The sequence below is a fragment of the Eurytemora carolleeae genome, unplaced genomic scaffold (genome assembly GCF_000591075.1).
Source record: "Eurytemora carolleeae unplaced genomic scaffold, Eaff_2.0 scaffold675, whole genome shotgun sequence".
NCBI lineage: Eukaryota > Metazoa > Arthropoda > Copepoda > Calanoida > Temoridae > Eurytemora > Eurytemora carolleeae.
Window position 1 is genome coordinate 115057 of NW_019396903.1, and position 22294 is coordinate 137350.

General features: G+C 31.8%; 2 protein-coding genes across 2 annotated transcripts; one reads left to right on the forward strand and one right to left on the reverse strand.

Annotated features, from left to right (window-relative positions):
* Window positions 1-699: 699 nt before the first annotated feature.
* On the reverse strand, window positions 700-18433 carry LOC111709940 (homeobox protein Nkx-2.2a). The gene is made up of 11 exons (XM_023483921.1): window positions 17684-18433; window positions 10447-10523; window positions 7932-8098; window positions 7221-7277; window positions 6171-6227; window positions 5669-5729; window positions 5223-5321; window positions 4159-4249; window positions 3582-3624; window positions 2872-2935; window positions 700-1721 (listed from the first exon to the last, which is right to left on the reverse strand). The coding sequence occupies exons 1-11, from the start codon at window positions 17903-17905 to the stop codon at window positions 1667-1669; spliced, it is 993 nt and encodes a 330-aa protein (XP_023339689.1). The 5' UTR covers window positions 17906-18433; the 3' UTR covers window positions 700-1666.
* LOC111709941 (uncharacterized) lies at window positions 10576-16269 on the forward strand. Its single transcript, XM_023483922.1, has 7 exons — window positions 10576-12229; window positions 13187-13236; window positions 14494-14553; window positions 14685-14945; window positions 15264-15338; window positions 15852-15901; window positions 16125-16269. The coding sequence occupies exons 1-6, from the start codon at window positions 12206-12208 to the stop codon at window positions 15880-15882; spliced, it is 501 nt and encodes a 166-aa protein (XP_023339690.1). The 5' UTR covers window positions 10576-12205; the 3' UTR covers window positions 15883-15901; window positions 16125-16269.
* Window positions 18434-22294: the final 3861 nt, after the last annotated feature.

Sequence of the window (22294 nt, forward strand, 5' to 3'; positions counted from 1 at the left end):
CAAAACTTTTGCACATTTTTGCGAAAGAAAGCGAAATTTTTGCTTTTGTTGCGCGAAAAATTAGCACTTTGCGCATTCATTCGCTAACTTCATTTTGCGCTTTTGCGTTATTCTGTTTTGCGCAATTTTGCGGAGCAAATTAGATCAGTAAACGGTTGAAAAAAAGGTGTAAACTGTATAAATTAGTTATCAGAGATTTCACTTTTTTGCATATAATTGTAATGCTGAAATAGGAAATGATTACCTAAAACTCTATTTTGCAAGCTAATTTGTGATGGCACACTGTGGGATTTTCATTTAAAAAACGATCATTTCGTTATAAAAAATTGAAAACGAAATGATCGTTTTTAAAAACAATTTTTTTCAAGTTTGCCATTTCGTTAACGATCGTTAACGACGACCCTTCATTAACGATCGATTTGTTAACAAAGAGAGGAGGATAGAGGAAACCACCCTGAAAGGGCATTGGAACTTATATATCATGAGCAGTTTTAAAGAAAACATCAAGAAGTTTTTTGGACTGTTTATTCTTATCTAATTTTTTGTAAATTTGTAAATATTTTAAATCTGGAATCTGTATAAAAATTCCACGAAAATAAGGTTGACATGGCCAAAGTTTAATTCCTCCTATTTTTGATTGCATTTCTTATTCTTAATAATAATAATAATAATAATTTCAGAAGACAAATAACAATACACTTAGTAATCATGTATGTATTTCATATCTAGTAATAGCTGTATAAATGAGAGTAAATATCATAAATATCATAATAATACATAATGGAGAGATTACAGATTACAGAATTAATTCATTTAATATTTGATATTTTACGTTTTCCGGTTTTGCAGGTTCTATTCCAGGCCTTTAAAAACCCTCCATTCGAAAATATACAATTAAAAAATGAAGAAAAAAAAATTCTAAAAAAAATGAAAATTTGTAATTTAATTCATTTTAGCATTAAAGGCATACCCCTGGTTTCCCTCAAAAAATGTCAGCCCGTTCGGTTCAGCCATTTGGCCGGCTATAGGGAACATACGAATGTATTGTTTTATTTTATAGATATGTTTTATATAGCCAACTTATAAAATGGTACTCTTTAAACTGTATTTGATAATCATTAAAACGTCTATTTTAATGAAAAGATCAATTCGGTTAATTTCCTTTTTACTTCTGCTTCTTAAATCCGCAAGTAACTTTTGTAAAGAACCCGAAATTAAGAGTTATTAACTGTAAGCCAGTTAATTGAATAAAACTATTTCAACCATTTTTGCTTACATAAGGTTCAGAGTACCTTATGTAATCGTCTACCGTTCCTTTTGAGATTAAGAATTGATTAAAAAACATTAAATTAGGAATGGGTTTAAATATCAAAACATTTTAACATAAAAATATTAAACTATTTAGTTGATACATATATCTTGGTAATAATTAATCCTCTTTGTTTGTGCTAACTCTGTAATACTAATTCTCTCTGTACATTCTCTGCACATAAGTTCAAAAGTTGGATGATCTGAACCAGTACAAATAGTGTTTACTCGTACCAGCCCGTCTAGGTTGCCTAGTATGTGGTTGACCCAGCCCGTTTTATGCAACAGGCGGGCGGAACTCTAGTGTCTGTATATTATTTATATAATGGGTGTAAAGTACTGAACACATGGAATTGATTTATCGTGGATTGTTCTGTAGATAGCTATTGTATTCTACATCTAACAAGGAGAGCCTGAAATGTAAATATCAAGTAAATGTATATTAATTCAAAGAAAATAAAAAAAATTGATGAAGTATTACAGTAAAACCTTTAATAACGAATACATCGAAAGAATTCATCAAATGTCTTATTCTTCACTTTCTGATAATGGAATGTTGCAGATATTTAGTTTTTTAATTAAATGATTATTTGGAACTCTTTAAAACTGTTCCCGCATATTCATGGCTATTTATCTATTTTTGCAAATACTGAAATTTACGTAATATACAGGGTGTCCCACGAAACATGACAGTTGGTGAATAGTTTAGAATGCCTTTTTCCATTATTTGTCAAGTTGTTTGATACCAAATATCAATACAAATATTATATGAGAGTCATATTATATATTAAAATTGATTTCAAAGTAAAATATAATTAAGCAAAAGATTTGTTTAACTAAAAATAACTATGTATTGAATGTCATGTTTTGTGGGACACCCTGTAGTATAAAACTCATTGAAAAATTGTCAAGACGACATTTGATAAATTCTTCCGATATATTCGTTATGTTGCTTTTCACTGTATCTAGAAAACTATCGAATAATTGGCATCTTTACTCGTAAAAATTCAAAACTTTTATTCGACTATTGCTAGTGCAGTTGAAGCAGCAAGCCAAATTTATCTTATTTTGTAATCTCTACATCTTTGCAACCCGATGTCGTAGATCTTATTTTTCGATCAAATTAGGAGTTCAGTTACATCAAGCAATCTAAGCTTAAAATATCAACGGTTTACACCATCAGATTGTGAAGATGTAGGGATTAGAACATTTTAGTTCGTGGCAAGAACTCAATTCTTTTTTTACATTTAAGAAGATTTGAAGTATAACATGCTCAATTTTCATTATTTAATGTTCAATGTTATATGGTTTAGCGTTAAAAAAGCTCTGCTAGCTATAACCCTTGTGTTAACAATAGATATGACAAATTTGTATATATTGTTGTTAGAAATAAATTGGTTTATTATTATTATTATTATTATTATTAATGTTTGCAGGGCATATTCTTATACATTAATTAATCAATTACAAATTACATGGTTATAACTGTCCCAATGTGTTTAGCCCGAGCGAATTAACATAAAATTGGAATTCGGAAATTCGGAAATTCGAAATGATAAATACCTCTGTTGAAGAATAGAGTGCTGAATTATAGTTCCATCCTTCCTTGAATAATCCACAGGGGAACCTGAAGGAATAAAGATTAAAAGAGATTTTTAAATTGATATAAAACTGTGTTAAAATTATACGAAAGTTCATATATGTAAAATTTAGAAAATCTTAAACTTAAATCACGTGACCAGAACTTTCACCAATGGCAGAACAGTATACTGGTCATTTGTCTCCGCCTGTATCACGTGACCACTTTACTGCACTGCCATTGGTGGAATTTCTGGTCAAGCAATACGGACGTATAAATAATATTATGAATTAAATCTATGAAAAATAGAAATAACAGATATAAAATTAGAATTGGAGTAAACCTAAGTTACAATTAGCTTTTTCTGGGATATCATCGTTTTCAGATTGGTTGCATATTTGCTCAATTTGATCTTTTTAAACAAAATTAAATAAACTACTTTTTTACAAAATTGTATATATATTAATTTTCGTATAAATTTGACAAATTTGTAAATCAATTTCTCGAGATAGGAACATGAGATATAACTTTCATGGGTCGCGATCGAGAGCTAAAGTGATTAGCTTTCAGCCTATACCCCCTTTCATTTTTCCTTTACAGTCCCTTTAAATACGTTTATACACTCACAGGAGTCCACGGTCCTTTTAAGCATAGCATTTTGGGCATTTATGAAAAACTAAATTGAAACATTTACCTCCGTCTTGCTCAATACATATCTTTGTATCATTCTCATCATCCTAAAGGATAAAATTTAAAATGAAAAATAAAACTAGGTTTTCGAAATGTTTTTTTTTTCACGGACTTTCTTTAAAAAATTAATAAAAATAAGCCATCAATTAGGGTGCCCCTCAAATATTACAATTTGATACTTTCTATTAACAAACTTTGTAGTTTTTCAAGTGTAATTTTTTAAACAAAAATCATAAAATACCCTTACGCAATGCCTCTCCATATTATGGTCTGCCTGTTCAGTGCTTTAAAAATTAACTCAGATTTAATTAAAGAGTTTCCTTGATGTCTAATTTTTATTTTAAATTTTTTAAATTTACACATTATGAAAGCTTGCAATCTTTTTTCCATTCATATATATATCAGTAATCATATAAAACAAATTCATACATATAAATCAAACCACCTTATCATTTGGTAAAATATGTTTTTATTGTGATTTTAACTTTTTTTCAAGTTTATAAACCCGAACGTACAAAAAAACATATTTTCTCGCAAAAAAAAAACTCCAGGCAGTTGCATAAATAGATGAAATAGTTAACCTCGACCTCCTCCTCGTCCCTGATCTCCTCCTCCTCCTCCTCTTCCTCCCCGTCCACCTGCTTTCTCAAGTACTTCTTATGCTTCATCCGCCTAAAGGATTACTTTAGATTCCTTCCTCCTTGTTTCTTATAAGCAAGAAATGAGCAGAGGCCCGAGAAACCAGCAATGATAAAGAAGAGAAAAGGTTAAATAATCAGAAAAATGGATTTCTGATTCAAACTTGATCGGAGAAAGCTTTTAAGGGTACTTTTGTGAATCGGGCATTGCCAACTATGCATTGAAACTACGCTTACATAACAACATCAGTTTACTAAATGTTTCAAACAAAAAAACTAACGGTAACTTTTAAAAATACTGTTAACAAAACAAACGCTTCTTTCTTAAATACTGAACTGCTACCTGATTTTTTTAACCGTAAACGAAGAGCTAGAAAAAGGTGAGAACTTGCCCAGCCTTAGACCTTCACCTGTTCCAAGCCCTAAACCTTTACCGGTTCCAAGCCCTAAACCTTTACCTGTTCCAAGCCCTAAACCTTCACCTGTTCCCAGCGCGCACTAGACCTTTACCTGTTACCAGCCCTAGACCTTCACCTGTTCCCAGTCCTAGACCTTTACCTGTTCCCAGCCCTAGACCTTAACCTGTTCCCAGTCCTAGACCTTTACCTGTTCCCAGCCCTAGACCTTTACCTCTTACTAGCATTACACCTTTACCTGTTCCCAGCCCTAGGTCTTTACCTGTTCCCAGTCCTAGACCTTTACCTCTTCCAAGCCCTAGACCTTGAACATTTCCCAGCCCTAGACCTTTACCTGTTCCCAGTCCTAGACCTTTACCTGTTCCCAGCCCTAGACCTTTACCTGTTCCCAGCCCTAGACCTTCACCTGTTCCCAGCCCTAGACCTTCACCTGTTCCCAGCCCTAGACCTTTACCAGCCCTAGACCTTTACCTGTTACCAGCCCTAGACCTTCACCTGTTCCCAGCCCTAGACCTTTACCTGTTCCCAGCCCTAGACCTTTACCTGTTCCCAGCCCTAGACCTTTACCTGTTCCCTGTCCTAAACCTTTACCTGTTCTGAAACCAGGTTTTAACCTGGGTCTCTGACAGTTGAAGAGCATTAGCGAGTTCAACCCGTTCAGGTGTTGATAAATACCGTTGATTAGAGAACCTAAATAAGGTACGACTTTGTTATCTCGTAGCTCTTCTAGTTTTGATTGCTCACCCAAGTACAAGAAAAATCTTATTTGGGTGATCTTATAAAGATTTAAAACTTTTAGTTTTTCTCAATAGGCTCTTGTAAAATCTCACATTTTGATCCAATGAAACACAATTTCATTTCTACATGGCTGAATTTAATGAATTTCAGTTAATTAGCTGAACTAACTATCCCCAGATTCAAATCTGGAATCACCGATTTAAAGTAAAAGATGAATGTGGAATTGAATTAGTGATTTGAACCGGCGGTTGGTAGTTCAGCGACCTCTCAAATTAATAAAATAAAACAAAAAGAAAAACCTTCGTTCAAGTCCAGCCAACTGGGAATCTGAGAACACAGTTCTTGCCTTTCTTCGTCGTCCTAGATAATCTCCAATATAAGGAGGTAATCTCTGTTTGTATGTCCGATCATAACTCAGGAACCCCTCGAACAGTTTGCCCCAAATTTTGATTGGGAAGCTCGGCAGTATCACGGAAATGTTCTAAGCTTGGCTTAAAAAGTTAAGTGGGGGGGACTTTTGTAAGAAAGTTTAGTTACTGAGCAAATCATTCTAGTTCTAAGCGTGCATTGGCTAAAGAAGCAATAAATCCGAATTAATCCAGAGTTTTGAAGTTTGCAGCAGCTATTGGGTCCCCTCTGCTGGAGCGGAGGCCATTGGAGGGAATTTATTTTCAGCGAAAGGAATGCACTTAATACTATTTGCTCCACCCGAGGGATGGTAATTAACATTCAGGACACTAATTACTCCACCAGAGGGATGGTAATAAACACTTGGGACATTATTGTTCTTAATTTTCCCACCTGGTTTTCCAAGATCTGTATTGAAAAGACTGCTAAAGTGTAGCCCACTGGGAAATCCTAAACAATGATTTGGATGAAAGTCGTCTTACATTTTCAAACTTCTTGAAATGGTTCAGAATGATAAAACACAATGTGTAGAACTTCAACAAGATAAAATGAATACTGGATTTATTCGTATTTAATTTTATATGTAAACTTGATGAAGTAAAGCAGATATCCTGTAATACTTATTAATCATGAAAATAAATTAATCAGTCAGGATCAAATAAAGAGAAAAGGTAGCACTCATCGGAAGGGCTGGGCAACACTTCATTAGTGTTAATAGGCGGAAAAATAGCGTTAACAGACGGAAAAATAGTGTTAATGGACGGAAAAATAGTGTTAACGGACGGAAAATAGTGTTAACGGACGGAAAAATAGTATTAACGGACGGAAAAAATAGTGTTAACGGACGGAAAAATAGTATTAGCAGTCGAAAAAACTTTCATTTTCAAAATTTGTAATGGATCGACGATAAACCGTTGATAACAAAAGAAAAGAACGATTAAAAATAACAGGAAATTTCGGTTTACTTTATGATTGACTTGCATTGAAGACATTAACAAATATTTTATAATGTGTAATTAAAATATTAAGCGTTGTCTTCTGTATTTTCTAATAATTAAACTCCATTAAACCGTTAATAATTTTATGATATACAAATCTTGTTAACGAATTTACCAACGAATATTTATAGTATATAGCCATTAACAATCTAAAATGTTAACAAACGGACAAAATCTGTCACCTAAATGTAAAGTTTTGCAAAAAAACTGATGGTTATTTGATAAGTTGTCAGATGTTCGTTCCATTATATATTCATAACTCCCTGCACCATGTAAACATTTGCATATGCATCAAATAAGACCTTCGTAGATTTAATGAGATTTAATTCAACCTAGAACTCGTCATATTTTGAGAGTTCCCAGTCGTCTTTACAGTCTCATCCTGTGTGGGTAACCCTGTATATATAAAAACATTTGCTAAAAACAAGAATAAAATCATTATTACCTTGCGGGAAGAAGAATGGATTTGAATGTTCTGGTTTCTGAAGAAGATGGTGATGAACTAATTTATAAAATCATTATAAAACCACAATAGAAAACATTTAAAGTGAACCATACAAGAGAACATTTAAAGTGTACCACACTAGAAACATTTAAAGTATACCACACTAGAAAACATTAAAAGTGTACCACACTAGAAAACCATTTAAAGTGTACCACACTAGAAAACCATTTAAAGTGTACCACACTAGAAACATTTAAAGTATACCACATCAATAGAAAACATGTAAAGTGTACCACACTAGAAAACATTAAAAGTGTACCACACTAGAAAACCATTTAAAGTGTACAACACTAGAAACATTTAAAGTGTACCATACTAGAAACATTTACAGTGTATTTTCCCAGCTGCTAACAACTATTTTATAATCGAATGCGCGCATGAATCATACTGTGTGGGTAACCCCTTACTCAAGTACAGTGAAAAATATAAAATATGAAAACGACAATTAATCAAAACTAAAGTGCATTTGATGTTGTAACAAAACAAAAATCATATTAGTAAGTTATAAAATCACCTATTAAGAGGTATATGTCTGTTTACACTGCACAATTGCAGTGCCTCGTGTTCGTTGGACTATTACAAGTCTAAAAGTCGACTTCTTACTCCAGAGTTTTCTGGTTATCACTGTACATTATAGTATAATGATTATGCCTGAGAGAGGGAGGTAAGCAGAGAACGGATAGTCGGCCAACGATCGCACCAGAGGACTGCTACTGTCATTCTGTTCGATCAAGGATCGTACCAGCGGATTGTTATTTTCATTCTGTTCAATCAAGGATCGTACCAGCGGATTACTTTCAGTGTTGTCTATCAAGTTCCTGCACATTTATATCATTAAAGGGACTGTGAAGGCAATTCGAGCTGAATTCGTGAAAAATGATCATATAACGTAAAGATTTTAGCAAAGTTTCAACTAAATAACTAATTTTTTCATCAGTTCATATTTTCCTTTATTTATTAATTCATTTATATATATTTATATTTTCATTTATTCATTTATTTATTTATTTATTTATTTATTTATTCATTATTCATATATTCATTTATTCATTTATTCATTTATTCATTTATTCATTTATTCATTTAATCATTTATTCATTTATTCATTTATTCATCTATTCATTTATTCATTTATTCATTTATTCATTTATTCATCCTTTCATTTATTCATCTATTCATTTGCTAATTTATTCATTTTTTATTTATGCGCTTGTTTATTTATTCATTTATTCATTTATTCATTTATTCATACTCATTTATTCATTTTTTATTTATTCATTTTTTCATTTATTCATTTATTCATTTATTCATTTATTCATTTATTCATTTATTCATTTTTCATTTGACTATTTATATATTTATTCATTTAAGTATTTATTCATTTATTCATTTATTCATTTATTTATTTATTCATATATTCATATATTCATAATTATTCAATTCATCATCCTTTAATTTATTCATTTATTCATCTATTCATTTATTCATATATTCATATATTCATTCTCTCATTTATTCATTTATTCATTTATTCACTTTTTCATTTACTCATTTTTCATTTATTCATTTATTCATTTATTCATTTATTCATTAATTTATTCATATATTCCTGTATGTCCTCACTTCTAAAATTAAGAAATACAAACGGATTGATTATTCAAGAAAAAAGAAATAGAAAATAGAAAATGTGTGAATGAAAAACGGTGAAATAAAAGTGTAGAACTAAGGGTTTTTTTTTACTTTTAAGAGGCTTCATAAAAATCTATGAGATGATTATTATATTTCAAAATTCTGTAAAAATAAATCTGACAAAAAAATAAAAATAAAAAAAAATTAAAAACTATTTAAAAAAAATTCTTTATACGATTTATCAACGAAATTTATAAAGAGGATTTATCAAAACAATTTAACAAAAATGATTTATCATTAATTTTCTTTTTTAATCGTGTGTAATAAATGCCATTTTAAAATACCAGGCTTTTTTATAGTATGTTTCACACCCATCTTCTACTTTAACTTTAAATTGTTGCTCTATCTGTGTTTTTTTCTCTTCATATATTATAAAACAACAACAAAATCATTTGGTGAATGGATTTAGTTATTATTTTGTGGATTTTTAGAAATTTTAGTTTTGAATTTTTATTCTTGGGATCATATGAGGTCCGATCGGTTTAGGTGTTTTGACTTTTAATGGAACACAAAAAGAAAACAGACAGACAAGCAATATATATATATATATATATATATATATATATATATATAGAGATGATTATTAAATGATATTATTCTTGTGGAGTATTTTAAAAATAAAAATTAATTGTATAAACCCAACCCACTAATAAAACAAATATAGAATGACTGAGAGTATTTCTGTGTTGTAAAAAAATGTATTTGTAAACACTACAGCTACAGCGATAACCATAAAATTCTGGAATAGGAAGACGACTTTTAGACTCAAATTTTTACTTTAAATAGTCCAATAAACATGAAACACAGGACTTGTGCTGCAGTGTAAACAGACCAATTTCAATTGATAAGCAAATTAATAAGTATAAATAGTAAAACTATTTGTTTTGAAACAACATCAAATTCTCTAATTATTGCTTTATTATCGTCTTCCTTCTAAAGTTTTCTGTGTCAAAGATATTCCATTTTGTTTTAAATCTAACAAAAACTTAATAATAACGAAATGCTCCTGGCTATTCGATATTAATACAATATAACCCAGAAATTCAAAAACATCCAAAATAATTTATAAAATGTCGTTTTCTAAACATATTAATAATGGAATGGTGCAGATATTTAAATTTTTAATGGAATAATTATATGCAGATCTTTAAAACTGTTCCCGATTTCATGGCTATTTATTTATCTTTTTAATTACTGATATTTAGGTATAATACGGTAATATAGGCGATTTTGATTTGTATCAAGCTTTTAAACAGCATACACAAGAACATGGAAACAAAGAGAAGCTGTCAATCTAAAAAGCTTCTCTTTTATTACTTGTAAACTTTTTATTCGAAAATGCTTAGGAACAATTAAAACTTAAATAATAAGTCGTCTCCATTATATATAAAACTTGAAAAATGGCATGACGACATTATATAAATTCATTCAATATTTCCAAAGTTCTGGGTCAAACTGTAAAAAAAGTTAGGTTAACCTGACTAGAGAACTGCCGACAGACTGGAATGTTCTGGAATATTGGCCAAATTCCTTTTTCTCTATGCTAGATCCTACCTAGAATAAATGTTAAATATAAATGTCGTCTTAAACTCCATCTGTGAATAAAGAGAAATGTTGTCTATACCTGTCTAATTTATCCAGGCATGGTAAGTATTCTTATTTCAATACATTGATATTCAGATCACTGACTTGACTGGCTTTTCATTTTTTTAATCATTTACGAATTACAGGCATTTGCAATATATTACTGTTTTGAACAATACATACAGGGTTGAAATCCCAGAAAGAGGATTATAAAATCCGCAAATCAGTAGTGTTGGATCCTGGAACCAGAGAAGTCTTACTCATCTTCCTCTCCTTTAATATACTCGTTATTTGTCATGTATTTACATCTAGAAGCAATACATGTTGGTGACCCCAGACATCAAATGAACCATGGCCAAAAACACTGCCTCCTGGTCGTAAACAGCTAAAGAATTGGACGAGGATAACAATCTCAAGCTTAAAGTTTTTAACCACAAATTCACTGTTCCTTAATCCTACAATCAGCTAATCCTTGAGCTAATAAACTAAACCTCAGCTACTCCTGGAGGTAATAAGCTGAACCTCAGCTAGTCCTGGAGCTAATAAGCTGAACCTCAGCTAGTCCTGGAGCTAATAAACTTAACCTCAGCTACTCCTGGAGGTTATAAGCTGAACCTCAGCTAGTCCTGGAGGTAATAAACTGAACCTCAGCTACTCCTGGAGGTAATAAGCTGAACCTCAGCTAGTCCTGGAGCTAATAAACTAAACCTCAGCTACTCCTGGAGGTAATAAGCTGAACCTCAGCTTGTCCTGGAGCTAATAAACTAAACCTCAGCTACTCCTGGAGGTAATAAACTGAACCTCAGCTACTCCTGGAGATAATCAGTTTTCTACAAGTTAAATCTATGCCCGCCTAGCCTTCACTACAACTGATCTCTTTTAAATGGCCACTGGCCAGCCTTACAGAATGTCGATCATGACGTGGGGAGGGGGCAAATCAGAAATTTACAAACAGCTACTTGTGAATAATGATCAATCATCACCAGAACTCTTTCTACTCCTTTTCCGTAAACACTTACAAGGAAATATATGTATCAGTCTCGACTCCTTCTGTGCTCGAGACTTGGGGGGGACTTCTGAAGAGGATTGAAATCCCCGAAATCGAGGATTATAAAATCGGGATATCAGTAGTGTCGGCTCCTAGAGCCAGAGAAGACCTACTCATCTTCCTCTCCTTTTATACACTCGACATGTATTTACATCTAGAAGCAATAAATGTACTTATAAAGTATTAGGGGAAAAAAATCCATTTCTTGATTGAATAACCTTATAAAGACCTTTATACTTACAGAGGAGAAATGAAAAAATAATATTTTTAGGAATTATTTTTCTTAAACCTAAAATGCACAATGTGTTGCAAAAAAAGGGATCTTTGAGTATGAAAATATGCAAGAGGTTAAAAATACTCGGTAAACTTCTTCATCCTTAGAATTAAGATAAGGGAATGTGTGATACACTATTCAAGCATTTTGAAAAATGATACAGCGGGCGCTAACCTGAATACTTGAGATGCTAAAAACTACCTTCAAAAATGTATATTCTTTAGGACACCAAGTGTTAATAAAGAAAGAGCATGTAAAGGTCAGTCTGACCTCCGCTAACCTTCTCTATTTGTATAAAAGTAGTAAATAGTTTTTAGAGAAATCAGAACTATGGTTTCCTTCATTCTTACCCAGGTATATATCTACAGTTAAATCATATATAAGAAGACATTGGATGAATTTATATGATATCGCCTTGAATTTGAATTTGAAGCTGTCTTCTATTTTCCCAGGTTTTCTGCTCGGGAAAATTAGACTCAGGCTAAGATGTCATTAAGACTTATTTGAGACTCGAGTTTTGGTATTATAAGGTGGGACTTATTTCCTGCAGAGTTGACTTATAAAACCAATTCAATATTGTATTTGTCGGATTTTCATGGTTTGAATTGGCGGATTCCGGGATTTGATTCGTTTAAGATTTTATTTCCTTTGGGCCTAACTTCTTAAGTCTGTCGAGCTGGCAGCTGTCGATCATGTGACACAAGCTGTCGTCAGCTGATTTACAAGATAGGTCTAAGATTGAGCCTTAAGCCTGGATCTAAAGAATGAAAAATGGAGTCAAAGCTTTAAAATCATATGCTCAGAATTCTGTGTTGAGTATTGTTAATGTTTAACGCTTGATCCCTAGTTGATCTAGTTGAGGTTGATCCCTAGTTGATCTAGTTGAGGTTGATCCCTAGTTGATCTAGTTGAGGTTGATCCCTAGTTGATCTTGATCCCTAGTTGATCTAGTTGAGGTTGATCCCTAGTTGATCTAGTTGAGGTTGATCCCTAGTTGATCTAGTTGAGGTTGATCCCTAGTTGATCTAGTTGAGGTTGATCCTTGAACCGACTTTATGTGCCAAACGAATTCGGAGGGTTAATAATTCTGGACTTCATAAGTTTATAGCTATCGGTTTGTCGGAGACTAAATGTTTGCAGGTTCCATTAAAGTTATGCCTGAATGGTATAATCAAAGGGTCAAATCAATCCAGAGGTCTTCACAAGAGAGAGATCAATGCATGATCTCGAGTTTGTAAAGAAAAGAACCATAATAATTTGTTGAAAAAGTTTTGCATTTCATTTTCCTTTTTCCTTTTCCTGTTTTTTAAGGTTCTGCTGTGCAGTGTTGCGGCAAATATCCTAGGAAGTCCAACGGATAGGTAAAACATTCATATATTAAAGAAAGTTTTCGCGAAAAAGTGAAATAGGTCTAATATCTGAATCCCAATTTTATTTGCTGCCAATCGGTATTTCTCTCACCTGTGTCTGTAATGAGAAAAATAGTTAAAATAGCTTTAAGATTTTCATTGGGTTTATTTTGTTGATAAATTATTTATAGTTATTTGTTCACAATTTATATGTTTCATGTAAAAATTTAAGAAAACTCTCAATTCTTTTTTTTAAAACAAATGTTCCAAGCTATCCCCTTTTCTGCATAAACTTTTTCAAATTTCCAAATACCAAAGAGACAATTTTCCAAATGTTATTGTCACAACGCTTAATATTATAGCCTAGCCACAGCGCTTGGCCCAGATTATGTTAAAGCCTAACATTCTTGAAAGTACAGTTTAAGAAATAGTAAAGACTTGCCCAAGGTTTTAATGCAAGGGCAGTTAATTGCAGTTGTGTATACTCCGTGTACATATTGAAACCAGACCCGCGATTTAAAAAAATCGGGAAAATACGGCTCGGGTCTAAGCTGTCGTTGGGCCTTATTTACGGCTTGAGCTTTCGGATTCAAGCTGCATCTTATTTTCCATAGAGTTGAGTTCAAAAAAACGGTTTGATATTCTATTTGGCGGATTTTCATGGTAGGAATTGGCATTCTTAGTTTTTATGAGAAGAAGATTCAACATTGAGCCTTATTCTCCACTAAAACCAACAAAGGTCGGTTTTATTTTCATTGGGCCAAACTCCTTAAGTCGAGCCGAAGATTTTGCAGCTGTCAATCACGTGACACAAGCTGTCGTCAGAGTTGAGCTGAAGATTGCGTCTAAAGTCGGGTTTAAGAAATTACGGCTCGAGCCCAAGTTTTTAAATCGCGGGCTCAGTTCTCTCTCGGTCGAATTTGTAAACAAGAATAGATTCGTTTAGTATTCGAGAGGAGCTTAAAAGCTTTAAATTTTGATAATTTTGATAATTCACATAATAGTTTTCTATGACCAGAATATTTCATTGATTTTTTATGTGAAAGATGGATTCCATGTCAGGCATCCGTCTTGTGTTTACATTACCACCGAGAGACAGTACACTGCAGTACACAAGATGCGTACACCTCTGAAATAACATTCCCTGCATTATAACCTTGATATATCCTATTTTCTGATGCTGTAATTCCAATCAGAAATCATTTTTTTAGGGTTTTCAGAGACTCCATAAAATGCTGAGAGTTTTTAAATAATATGATTTAATTGTAGGACTAACTATGAAACTGATCTGCTATTTAAAAATCTAATCAGCAAGACAGAACACTTCAGGTTAAAAGAATATCTATTTATGTGATTAATTATGTAATGAGCAACAGTCACAATTCATCAACTGCACCTTTTTAAGGGACAGTTCTCGTAATTTCAAATTAAATTCTTGTATTTTATTATTTGTGTACTAGGACAATCATGAATGCTCGTGATGCTGAAAGAAATCCTTTGGAAGAGTTCCATGAAGAAAGGAACCCTTTGGAAGGGTTACATGTAGAAAGAAGCCCTTTAGAAGGGTTACATGTAGAAAGGACCCCTTTGGAAGGGTTATATGTAGAAATAAGCCCGTTGGAAGGGTTACGTGTAGAAAGGAACCCTTGGATAGGTTTACTAGATTTTCAAACCTCACAGAAGAAGAGATCTGGAATAAATCCTGACAGTGTTCGTAAGTGGTAAGATTAAAATTTTTAAAAAAAGTTTGTCCAAGCAATTTGTATTGACCCGGATTCAAATGTATGCATTCCCGATTAACAACCTTTTCTAAGCCATAGCATAGATAACACCCTGTCAATATTTCTATCAAGGTGTTCCCAAAAAATTGTTAACACTCCCTTTAAATCTTTTTTTCTAGGTGGTTCCAAAACATGATTGATATTCCCTTCTTTAAATATATCTGTCTAGATGGAACTAAAGCATGAAAAAAAACCTTAGATCTATTTGTCTAGGTGGTTCCAAAACATGAAAAAAACCTTTAATATTTCTGTCTGTAGGTGGTTCCAAAACTCTAGGCTAAACACTAAGAGAGAAGATGAAGATAAAGATAAATCAAACCGAAGAATGATGAGGTAATCCACTGGTAATCCACTGGTAAACTATTGGTAAACTACTGGTAAAATACTGGTAAACTACTGGTAAACTACTGGTAAACTACTGTTAAACTACTGGTAAACTACTGGTAAACTACTGGTAAACTACTGGTAAACTACTGGTAAACTACTGGTAACTACTGGTAAACTACTGGTAAACTACTGGTAAACAACTGGTAAACTACTGGTAAACTACTGGTAAACTACTGGTAAACTACTGGTGAACTACTGGTAAGCTCCTAATAAACTACTGGTAAACTTATGATTAAAAGATAAAAAGCGGGTCTAAATATTGATTAAGTTTGGAATATTTAAAAATCAAATTGCATGCAGAGAACTCAGAATTAAGTTTCTTTCAAAACCTATATTTTAGCAAAAGTTGAGTGGCTTCCATGAAATAAAAAACGACTATTTGGGGGTCTGTTGGATCCCCCTCCCCCCCAGATTCTTTCCTGGAATGGGCTAGAATAATTTACCAATCATATTTTTCAGAATTGGAAGATCAGCTGGATTCATGATCTAATAAGATATCATTGACTTAGGTAAATTGTAAATTCTTCAAACTGTTTGAGATCAACATAGAGAAAAATTTTAAATCTATTAAAACCTGAGCGAATGGTTGGTGTAAATAAATAAAAGTGGTGGCTGTTTTAATCCGACAAATCAAATTAAACCACTATTAACTTAACGTATTAAAACGAATTTAAAATACAAAAGTTTTGAACTCATGGTTTGAATAAATGTATAAAAAACATTTTTTATAAGGATAACCCTGCCCTGCACTGGAGGAGGCTCTAAATTTGTAAAAATAGTAGATTTAAACAAAATAATTTTGGTGGCTGAATTTTGTATATGTATTAATCATGTATATTGAATAATGAATACTGAAATAAATTATTTGTGAATTGAATAATTTTTTAAACGTTTAACTTCATATTCATTCTTGGATACATGATCGGCTTGTGTTCCAAAAATGATAACACTAGTGTAATAGGTTTATTTTCTCTCTATTTTATCAAATATGGTTTTGTAATACAAAGGAGACGAATTTAAAGAATTTGAGCCGCGGTTTAAATTTAAGAGGCAGCTCAAACATGGTTGTGTTTTTGCAAACCAAATAAGTCAAATATGAGAAATAAAAAGGAGATGATAAAGCACTTTGAATGTTTTCATATAGTCTTAGCGGTGGTAATGTATGAACAAAGTTCAATAATGCGAAGATGAAGCATGGAACTGAGTTTAAATCCGGATGATTATCTGAATTGTACTTAAAGAAGGGGTTGGAGAACAGTCCCGTGCATACCATCTACTTTATTCTTAGCAATATTTGATCATTTAGAGTAAAATATAAAATAGTCATGTATAATATAGTTGTGCTAGTTATGCATTCAGGTACTTACCACCAACCCGATTTACCTACCCGAGGTTACTATATAGTAACCAATTTTTCAAACTGGGTTTTAGACACTGACCCAAAATATTTTTATCTATCATGTTTGATACAGTCTAGACTCTAGATTGATTACATACACGTCAAACTAAAGTAAAAATGATTATTGATCATAAATCCTTTTATTGAAGATCAATGAATAAGAGAAAAAATGTTTTTAACATCTAGATAAATTTCTTTTCTCATACTTGTGCGAAATATTAAAACTAGATGAGCTACGAGATAAAATTTTTTTTCAAGAATTACCTATTGTATTTTACACAATGGAAATCTCAAAGACTGGAAAAAGAAAGTTACTCAATAAAGAATGAAAACCTTAAAATGACAATGTGTTTTTGGATCTTAACACAAATTTGCAGCACCTTCTTTAACCTCATTTCTGGTCGCAACTCACAAACTCAGATTTTCTAATCCCTAAATTATTGCAACCCGATGTCGAAAACCTTTCATGTTTCAAACTATGAGTTCTGATAGATCAAATAGTCTAGATTTAAAATATTAAAGGGTTATACCTCCAGGTTGCAAAGATATAGGTTTGAGAAAATCAGAGTTTTTCAAAATTCAATTTCATCTTTCTGATATGGTTTGATTCCAGTCACTGCATCTTTCTGATATGGTTTGATTCCAGTCACTTTTTCTTAGTTATCTTTAAAATAAATGAATTTTGATTTTAATACAAATAGTTTAAATGATTAAACAAGGTCTAGATAAATTATGCTTATTTTGTAAGGCAGTTGTTAAAAAACAAGGAAAATACAAAAAAGCACAAACATCTCCGGATTTTTTTAGGAATCACTTTTGGGGTAAACTTTAAACAAAATGAATGTTACCTTGATTCTTGACTTTTTCTATGATTTGATTGTTCTCAACTAACCTTGGTTCCTTGACAGAGGATGTCCTCTATAAGAAAGGAGGATCCGGTATTAGTTCCAGAATTTCTTTGATATTTTCCTCTTTCATCTTCATCCTCATCCTCCCCTCTCCTTCTTCTTCCCTCCTCTACATCTGTGTTTATATTTTCTTCTCTACGTTTTCCCCCCTCCTCTTCTTCTATTTTCTTCTCCCATTTCTCTTTGTTAGGAAAAATTGGTCTCATGTCCGTTTTATGCCTTCAATTATCAAGTTTCCCGGATTTTCTATTCTTCCTGTTTTGCGGATTTGTCTCAAATGTGTCGCGGATTATCTCGTGGTTCTAAACTCCCTGGGGTGTATTCGACTGAAGCACTTAATTGTCGGGTTTGTGGATCTAATATGCTGCTAACGTTCTAATTCCCCACTCCCGACCATCAACCAATCAACCAAATACTCCCAGACTTTTCACCCAATCACGCAACCCGTCGGAGATTCTGGACTAATCAGAGGCCAGGATTCTGGTTGCTCTCGGAGGTTTAGGTAACCTGTGCTTCTGATTGGTTGGAGGATTGGGGCGAAGAGTTTTGTGGTCTCTGATTGGCGGAGAACTTTGGTTAGGCTCACTTTGCATTACAAGAGGTGATCAGGAAGAAAATTCTATTATACTTGGGGGTAAAAAATATTTTTATATAAGAAAATATTTTAGAAAAAACTCATCTTCGACTTTATTTGGTATAGTTGTTATTTTTTTTAACTAAATCAAAAAATATGTTAACAGTGAGGGACAATTGTAAAATTTAATCAAAAAGATTTTTTACAATTTTCTAAATTTTTACATTTTTTGGGGGAATATCTTTATCCCCCTTTTTTCTGAAAATCCCTGAATTTCGAGGAGCTGAAAGGAAAATTGTCTGTTGCTTAGCTTGACAAGTTTTATAGGTGAGTGTTTACAGTTTCATCAACTTTGTGAGTTAGGGGGGGGGGTGGTTCGTTTTCATATTCAGATTTGTAAATTAAATTTCATTAAACATATATGTGAAAAATAGATTTTGTTTTATTAAAAATTCTGAAATTTTTTCCTTACAACCTTAAATTTGTTCTAATTTTGTTAAAGATATATATAATAAACACTAATTTCTGTAGTCTGCCTTTAAAAAGTGAATTTATTTTCAAAGAAAAATATAATTACTGCACTGTGAAGTATATCTTTGTAAAAAGTACCTCTAGAGTTTTTCTCTCAAATGTTCACTTACTTCTAAATTAAGTCTTTAGAATGATCACCTACTTCTAAAGAACGTCTTTATAAAGTACTCCTACTTATAAAGTATGTCTATAAAATGTGCACTTACTTCTGAAGTATGTTTGTAGAATGTACACCTACTTCTAAATTATTTCTGTAGTTTGCACACATACTTCCAAAGTATGTCTGTTATAGAAGGTACACCTACTTCTAAAGTATGTCTGTTAAAGAATGTACACTTTCTTCTAAACTATGTCTGTTATAGAATTTACACTTACTTCTAAGGTATGTCTGATTTTAGAATGTAACCTTACTTCTAAAGTATGTCTGATTTTAAAATGTACACCTACTTCTAAAGTATGTCTGATTTTAGAATGTACACCTACTTCTAAAGTATGTCTGATTTTAAAATGTACACCTACTACTAAAGTATGTTCCCTTTTTCCTAAAAGTTAGGAGGGAAACATCAAGCCACCAACATTTTAAAGATTTTCTAAAATCTCGTTAAAAACTTTTAGAAATAATCCGCTAAGTTTTTCTAAAATTGCTAAATTGAAGTTTTAATCTTTTCTTGAATATCGTTAGTAAAAATTGATTTTTTTCTCCTTCTAAAAATAAATAAAAGCAAAAATAAAGATCAGAAGGAGCACCCCGCTTTTATTTCTAGAGAAAAAGTACTTTCATAATTTATCAAATTTTCATTTGTTAAAAATCCTTTAAAAGAAATAATTTCCCAGCATGATAGTTTTTAATAATGATAATTTTGTAAAAAAATCCATTATTTTCTAACTCTTTTCAATTATTTTCTTAATCCTATTAATTATTATTAAATATTAATTATTTTATAAATCTTTCAAAAAGTTTTGGTTAAAAATATTCTTAGTAGTTATAGAGATTTTTAAGTTTATTTCTTTAATTAAAATAAATTTCAACATAAAAGATTAACACATTTTTGACCGTGTTTTGTTGTTATTTTGATTTTACACTCATTTACAAGATTCAAAAAGTGTTTCTTCTTCTTATCGTTCTTTTAAAACTGAAGCTATATTGATAAATATGTAAAATTACATTTACATACCACCCAGTTTTGGGGGGGCGGTACCCCTGTGCCCCCTAGACATGCACCCCCCTAGGCTTCCCCCCATAGAGCCAAAGGAAGGCTTTAACTTATTTAACATTAAACTTACTTATATTCAGATTTTTTACTTTTCTTATCAATCGACTATGTCACAATTTATCCATTTTCTGATATTTCTCAAATTCTTTCTTGAACCTTAATCTTATTTACAATATTTTTTCACGGAGTTTCATTTAAAATCCATTTCAGTCTCTCAGAGCAAGATGATTGACGCAGAGTTTTGTTCAAACTTTTAAGGTTTTTTCTCTTTTACCGCTAGATTTTATAATGGTATGATTGGTAATTATGGTCAGATGACTAATAGAGAGCCTTCAGATTAATATAGATTTTAAACTTTTTTTTTACTTAATACCTTTCTTTTGGGGGTGCGCGCACATCACTTGTTAAACCTCCACTACGCGCCTGATACAATTACGTGAAACTGACTTTGAATTGTAAGTGTTCTGAAGACTAAAAAACTTGACTCTATAAGGTTATGATATTAGACCATAACATTTTATATTTGCGAGAGTTGTGCTATATTGAAGAAAAAACCTAAATAATTCTTAAGTGTTTTCTTCGGTATAATAATTGTGCCGAGTATACACCTCTGAAATAACTTTCCTTGCATTAGTACCTTGCCTCCGGCCAAGTCCTTACATTTAATCTATCTCAGAGTAATATTTCTTACGCCTATTTTTCCCAAACGAAATCGTAGTTCCCACAAATGAACAGAGATCCCACGCCCCTACCCCTTTAGACAAGTTCCCGATTACGGCGGTTTAAAGAAGGGAAATAAGATTAACTGGAATAATCTGACTATCAATGCATAACTAATTTGAAGAATCTGTTTTTTTATAAATATTACACATGGAAACTCTCTTAAGTTTCTGTTCGAAATATCGAACGCATGGAAACCTCTTCAGTTTTTGTTCAAAATATCGAACACATGGAAACCTTTTTCAGTTTCTGCTCGAAATATCAAACACATGGAAACCTCTTCAGTTTCTGTTCGAAATATCGAACACATAGAAACTCTCTTAAGTTTCTGTTCGAAATATTGAAATATCATGTGTTCGATACTTTAATTTTATTTTTGTTTTAATATAAATAATTGTATGGGGTCTGCTACATTATTAACTCAGTTACAAAATTGTGTAACACAAATTTATTTATCTATATATTTCATATTTTTATATATATCAGTTAAAACGCAACAATCTTCTTATAGCATTTTATTCATAAACAAATTGTTTCATGCTTTTATGCAATCATCAGTTTGAATTGAGAATTTTTCGCGGATTTTCACGAGATGTTAAATTAATTTCAAATTAATGTTACATATAGATACATACAATAAAACAAACATGATGTTAAAAAACCATACTTTATCACACTACATTTACTAGAAGCATCTTTTTTTTTATGTCGAAATTTTGACATAATTTCGTGTCTTTTATTCAATGATAATGTTCTGCAAGGATGATAAGCGTTTTCTCAGCTAAGCAGAGTTGACACTTGTTGATTTCTTTTTTGTAAGGGGTTGCCAAAGATGCGATGGACCATGATATTTCAAAGGGTTTGTTCTCTCTCTTTAAATCCCAAACATGTTTCGAGAGTCCTTTGCTGTTTTCCTGTTTACTGATCTTGAATGACGAGTTGTGGTTGTTGTATCTTGTTTTAAAATCTGTTGACGCCAATCCAATGTATTCAGCTTTCTGATCACCAGTCTTGACAATTGCTTTGTATATCGGAGATTCTATTAAACATTTTTATATATATATTTATATCTATATTTCTATATATATACTTTGCTTTTATATCAGCTGTCTGTTTGTATCCAATAAACGTCAAAACAGCTGAACTGATCGGGCCTGAATCTTCTATGAAAAAAATGTCTATAATTGTAATTTTTAATGAAATGCGATAATTTAAGTTAAAAAATTCGCAAAAATTTAAGAATCTGTCTATAAATCTATCTCTCTATCTATCTATCTATCTATCTATCTATCTATCTATCTATCTATCTATCTATCTATCTATCTATCTATCTATCTATCTATCTATCTATCTATCTATCTATCTATCTATCTATCTATCTATCTATCTATCTATCTATCTCTCTCTCTCTCTATCTATTTATCTATCTATCTATCTATCTATCTATCTATCTATTTAATTTTTTTTAATTAATCTGTTTTTTAATCAATCTATCAATTTGGGGTTCTTTCTATATGTATCTATTATTCTATCTCTTATCAATCTTGGGTTCTATC

Excerpts from the sequence above, each read along its gene's own strand:
- LOC111709940 (XM_023483921.1), bottom strand. The coding sequence starts at position 17,905 with ATGAGACCAATTTTTCCTAACAAAGAGAAATGGGAGAAGAAAATAGAA. Across the intron at positions 6,228-7,220 it reads TCCATTCTTCTTCCCGCAAG|GATTTCCCAGTGGGCTACAC; the intron begins GTAATAATGATT and ends ATCATTGTTTAG. Across the intron at positions 1,722-2,871 it reads CACTCTATTCTTCAACAGAG|GCTCTCCTTGTTAGATGTAG; the intron begins GTATTTATCATT and ends TTTACATTTCAG.
- LOC111709941 (XM_023483922.1), top strand. The coding sequence starts at position 12,206 with ATGGTTTCCTTCATTCTTACCCAG. Across the intron at positions 12,230-13,186 it reads TTTCCTTCATTCTTACCCAG|GTTCTGCTGTGCAGTGTTGC; the intron begins GTATATATCTAC and ends CTGTTTTTTAAG. Across the intron at positions 15,339-15,851 it reads TCAAACCGAAGAATGATGAG|AATTGGAAGATCAGCTGGAT; the intron begins GTAATCCACTGG and ends CATATTTTTCAG.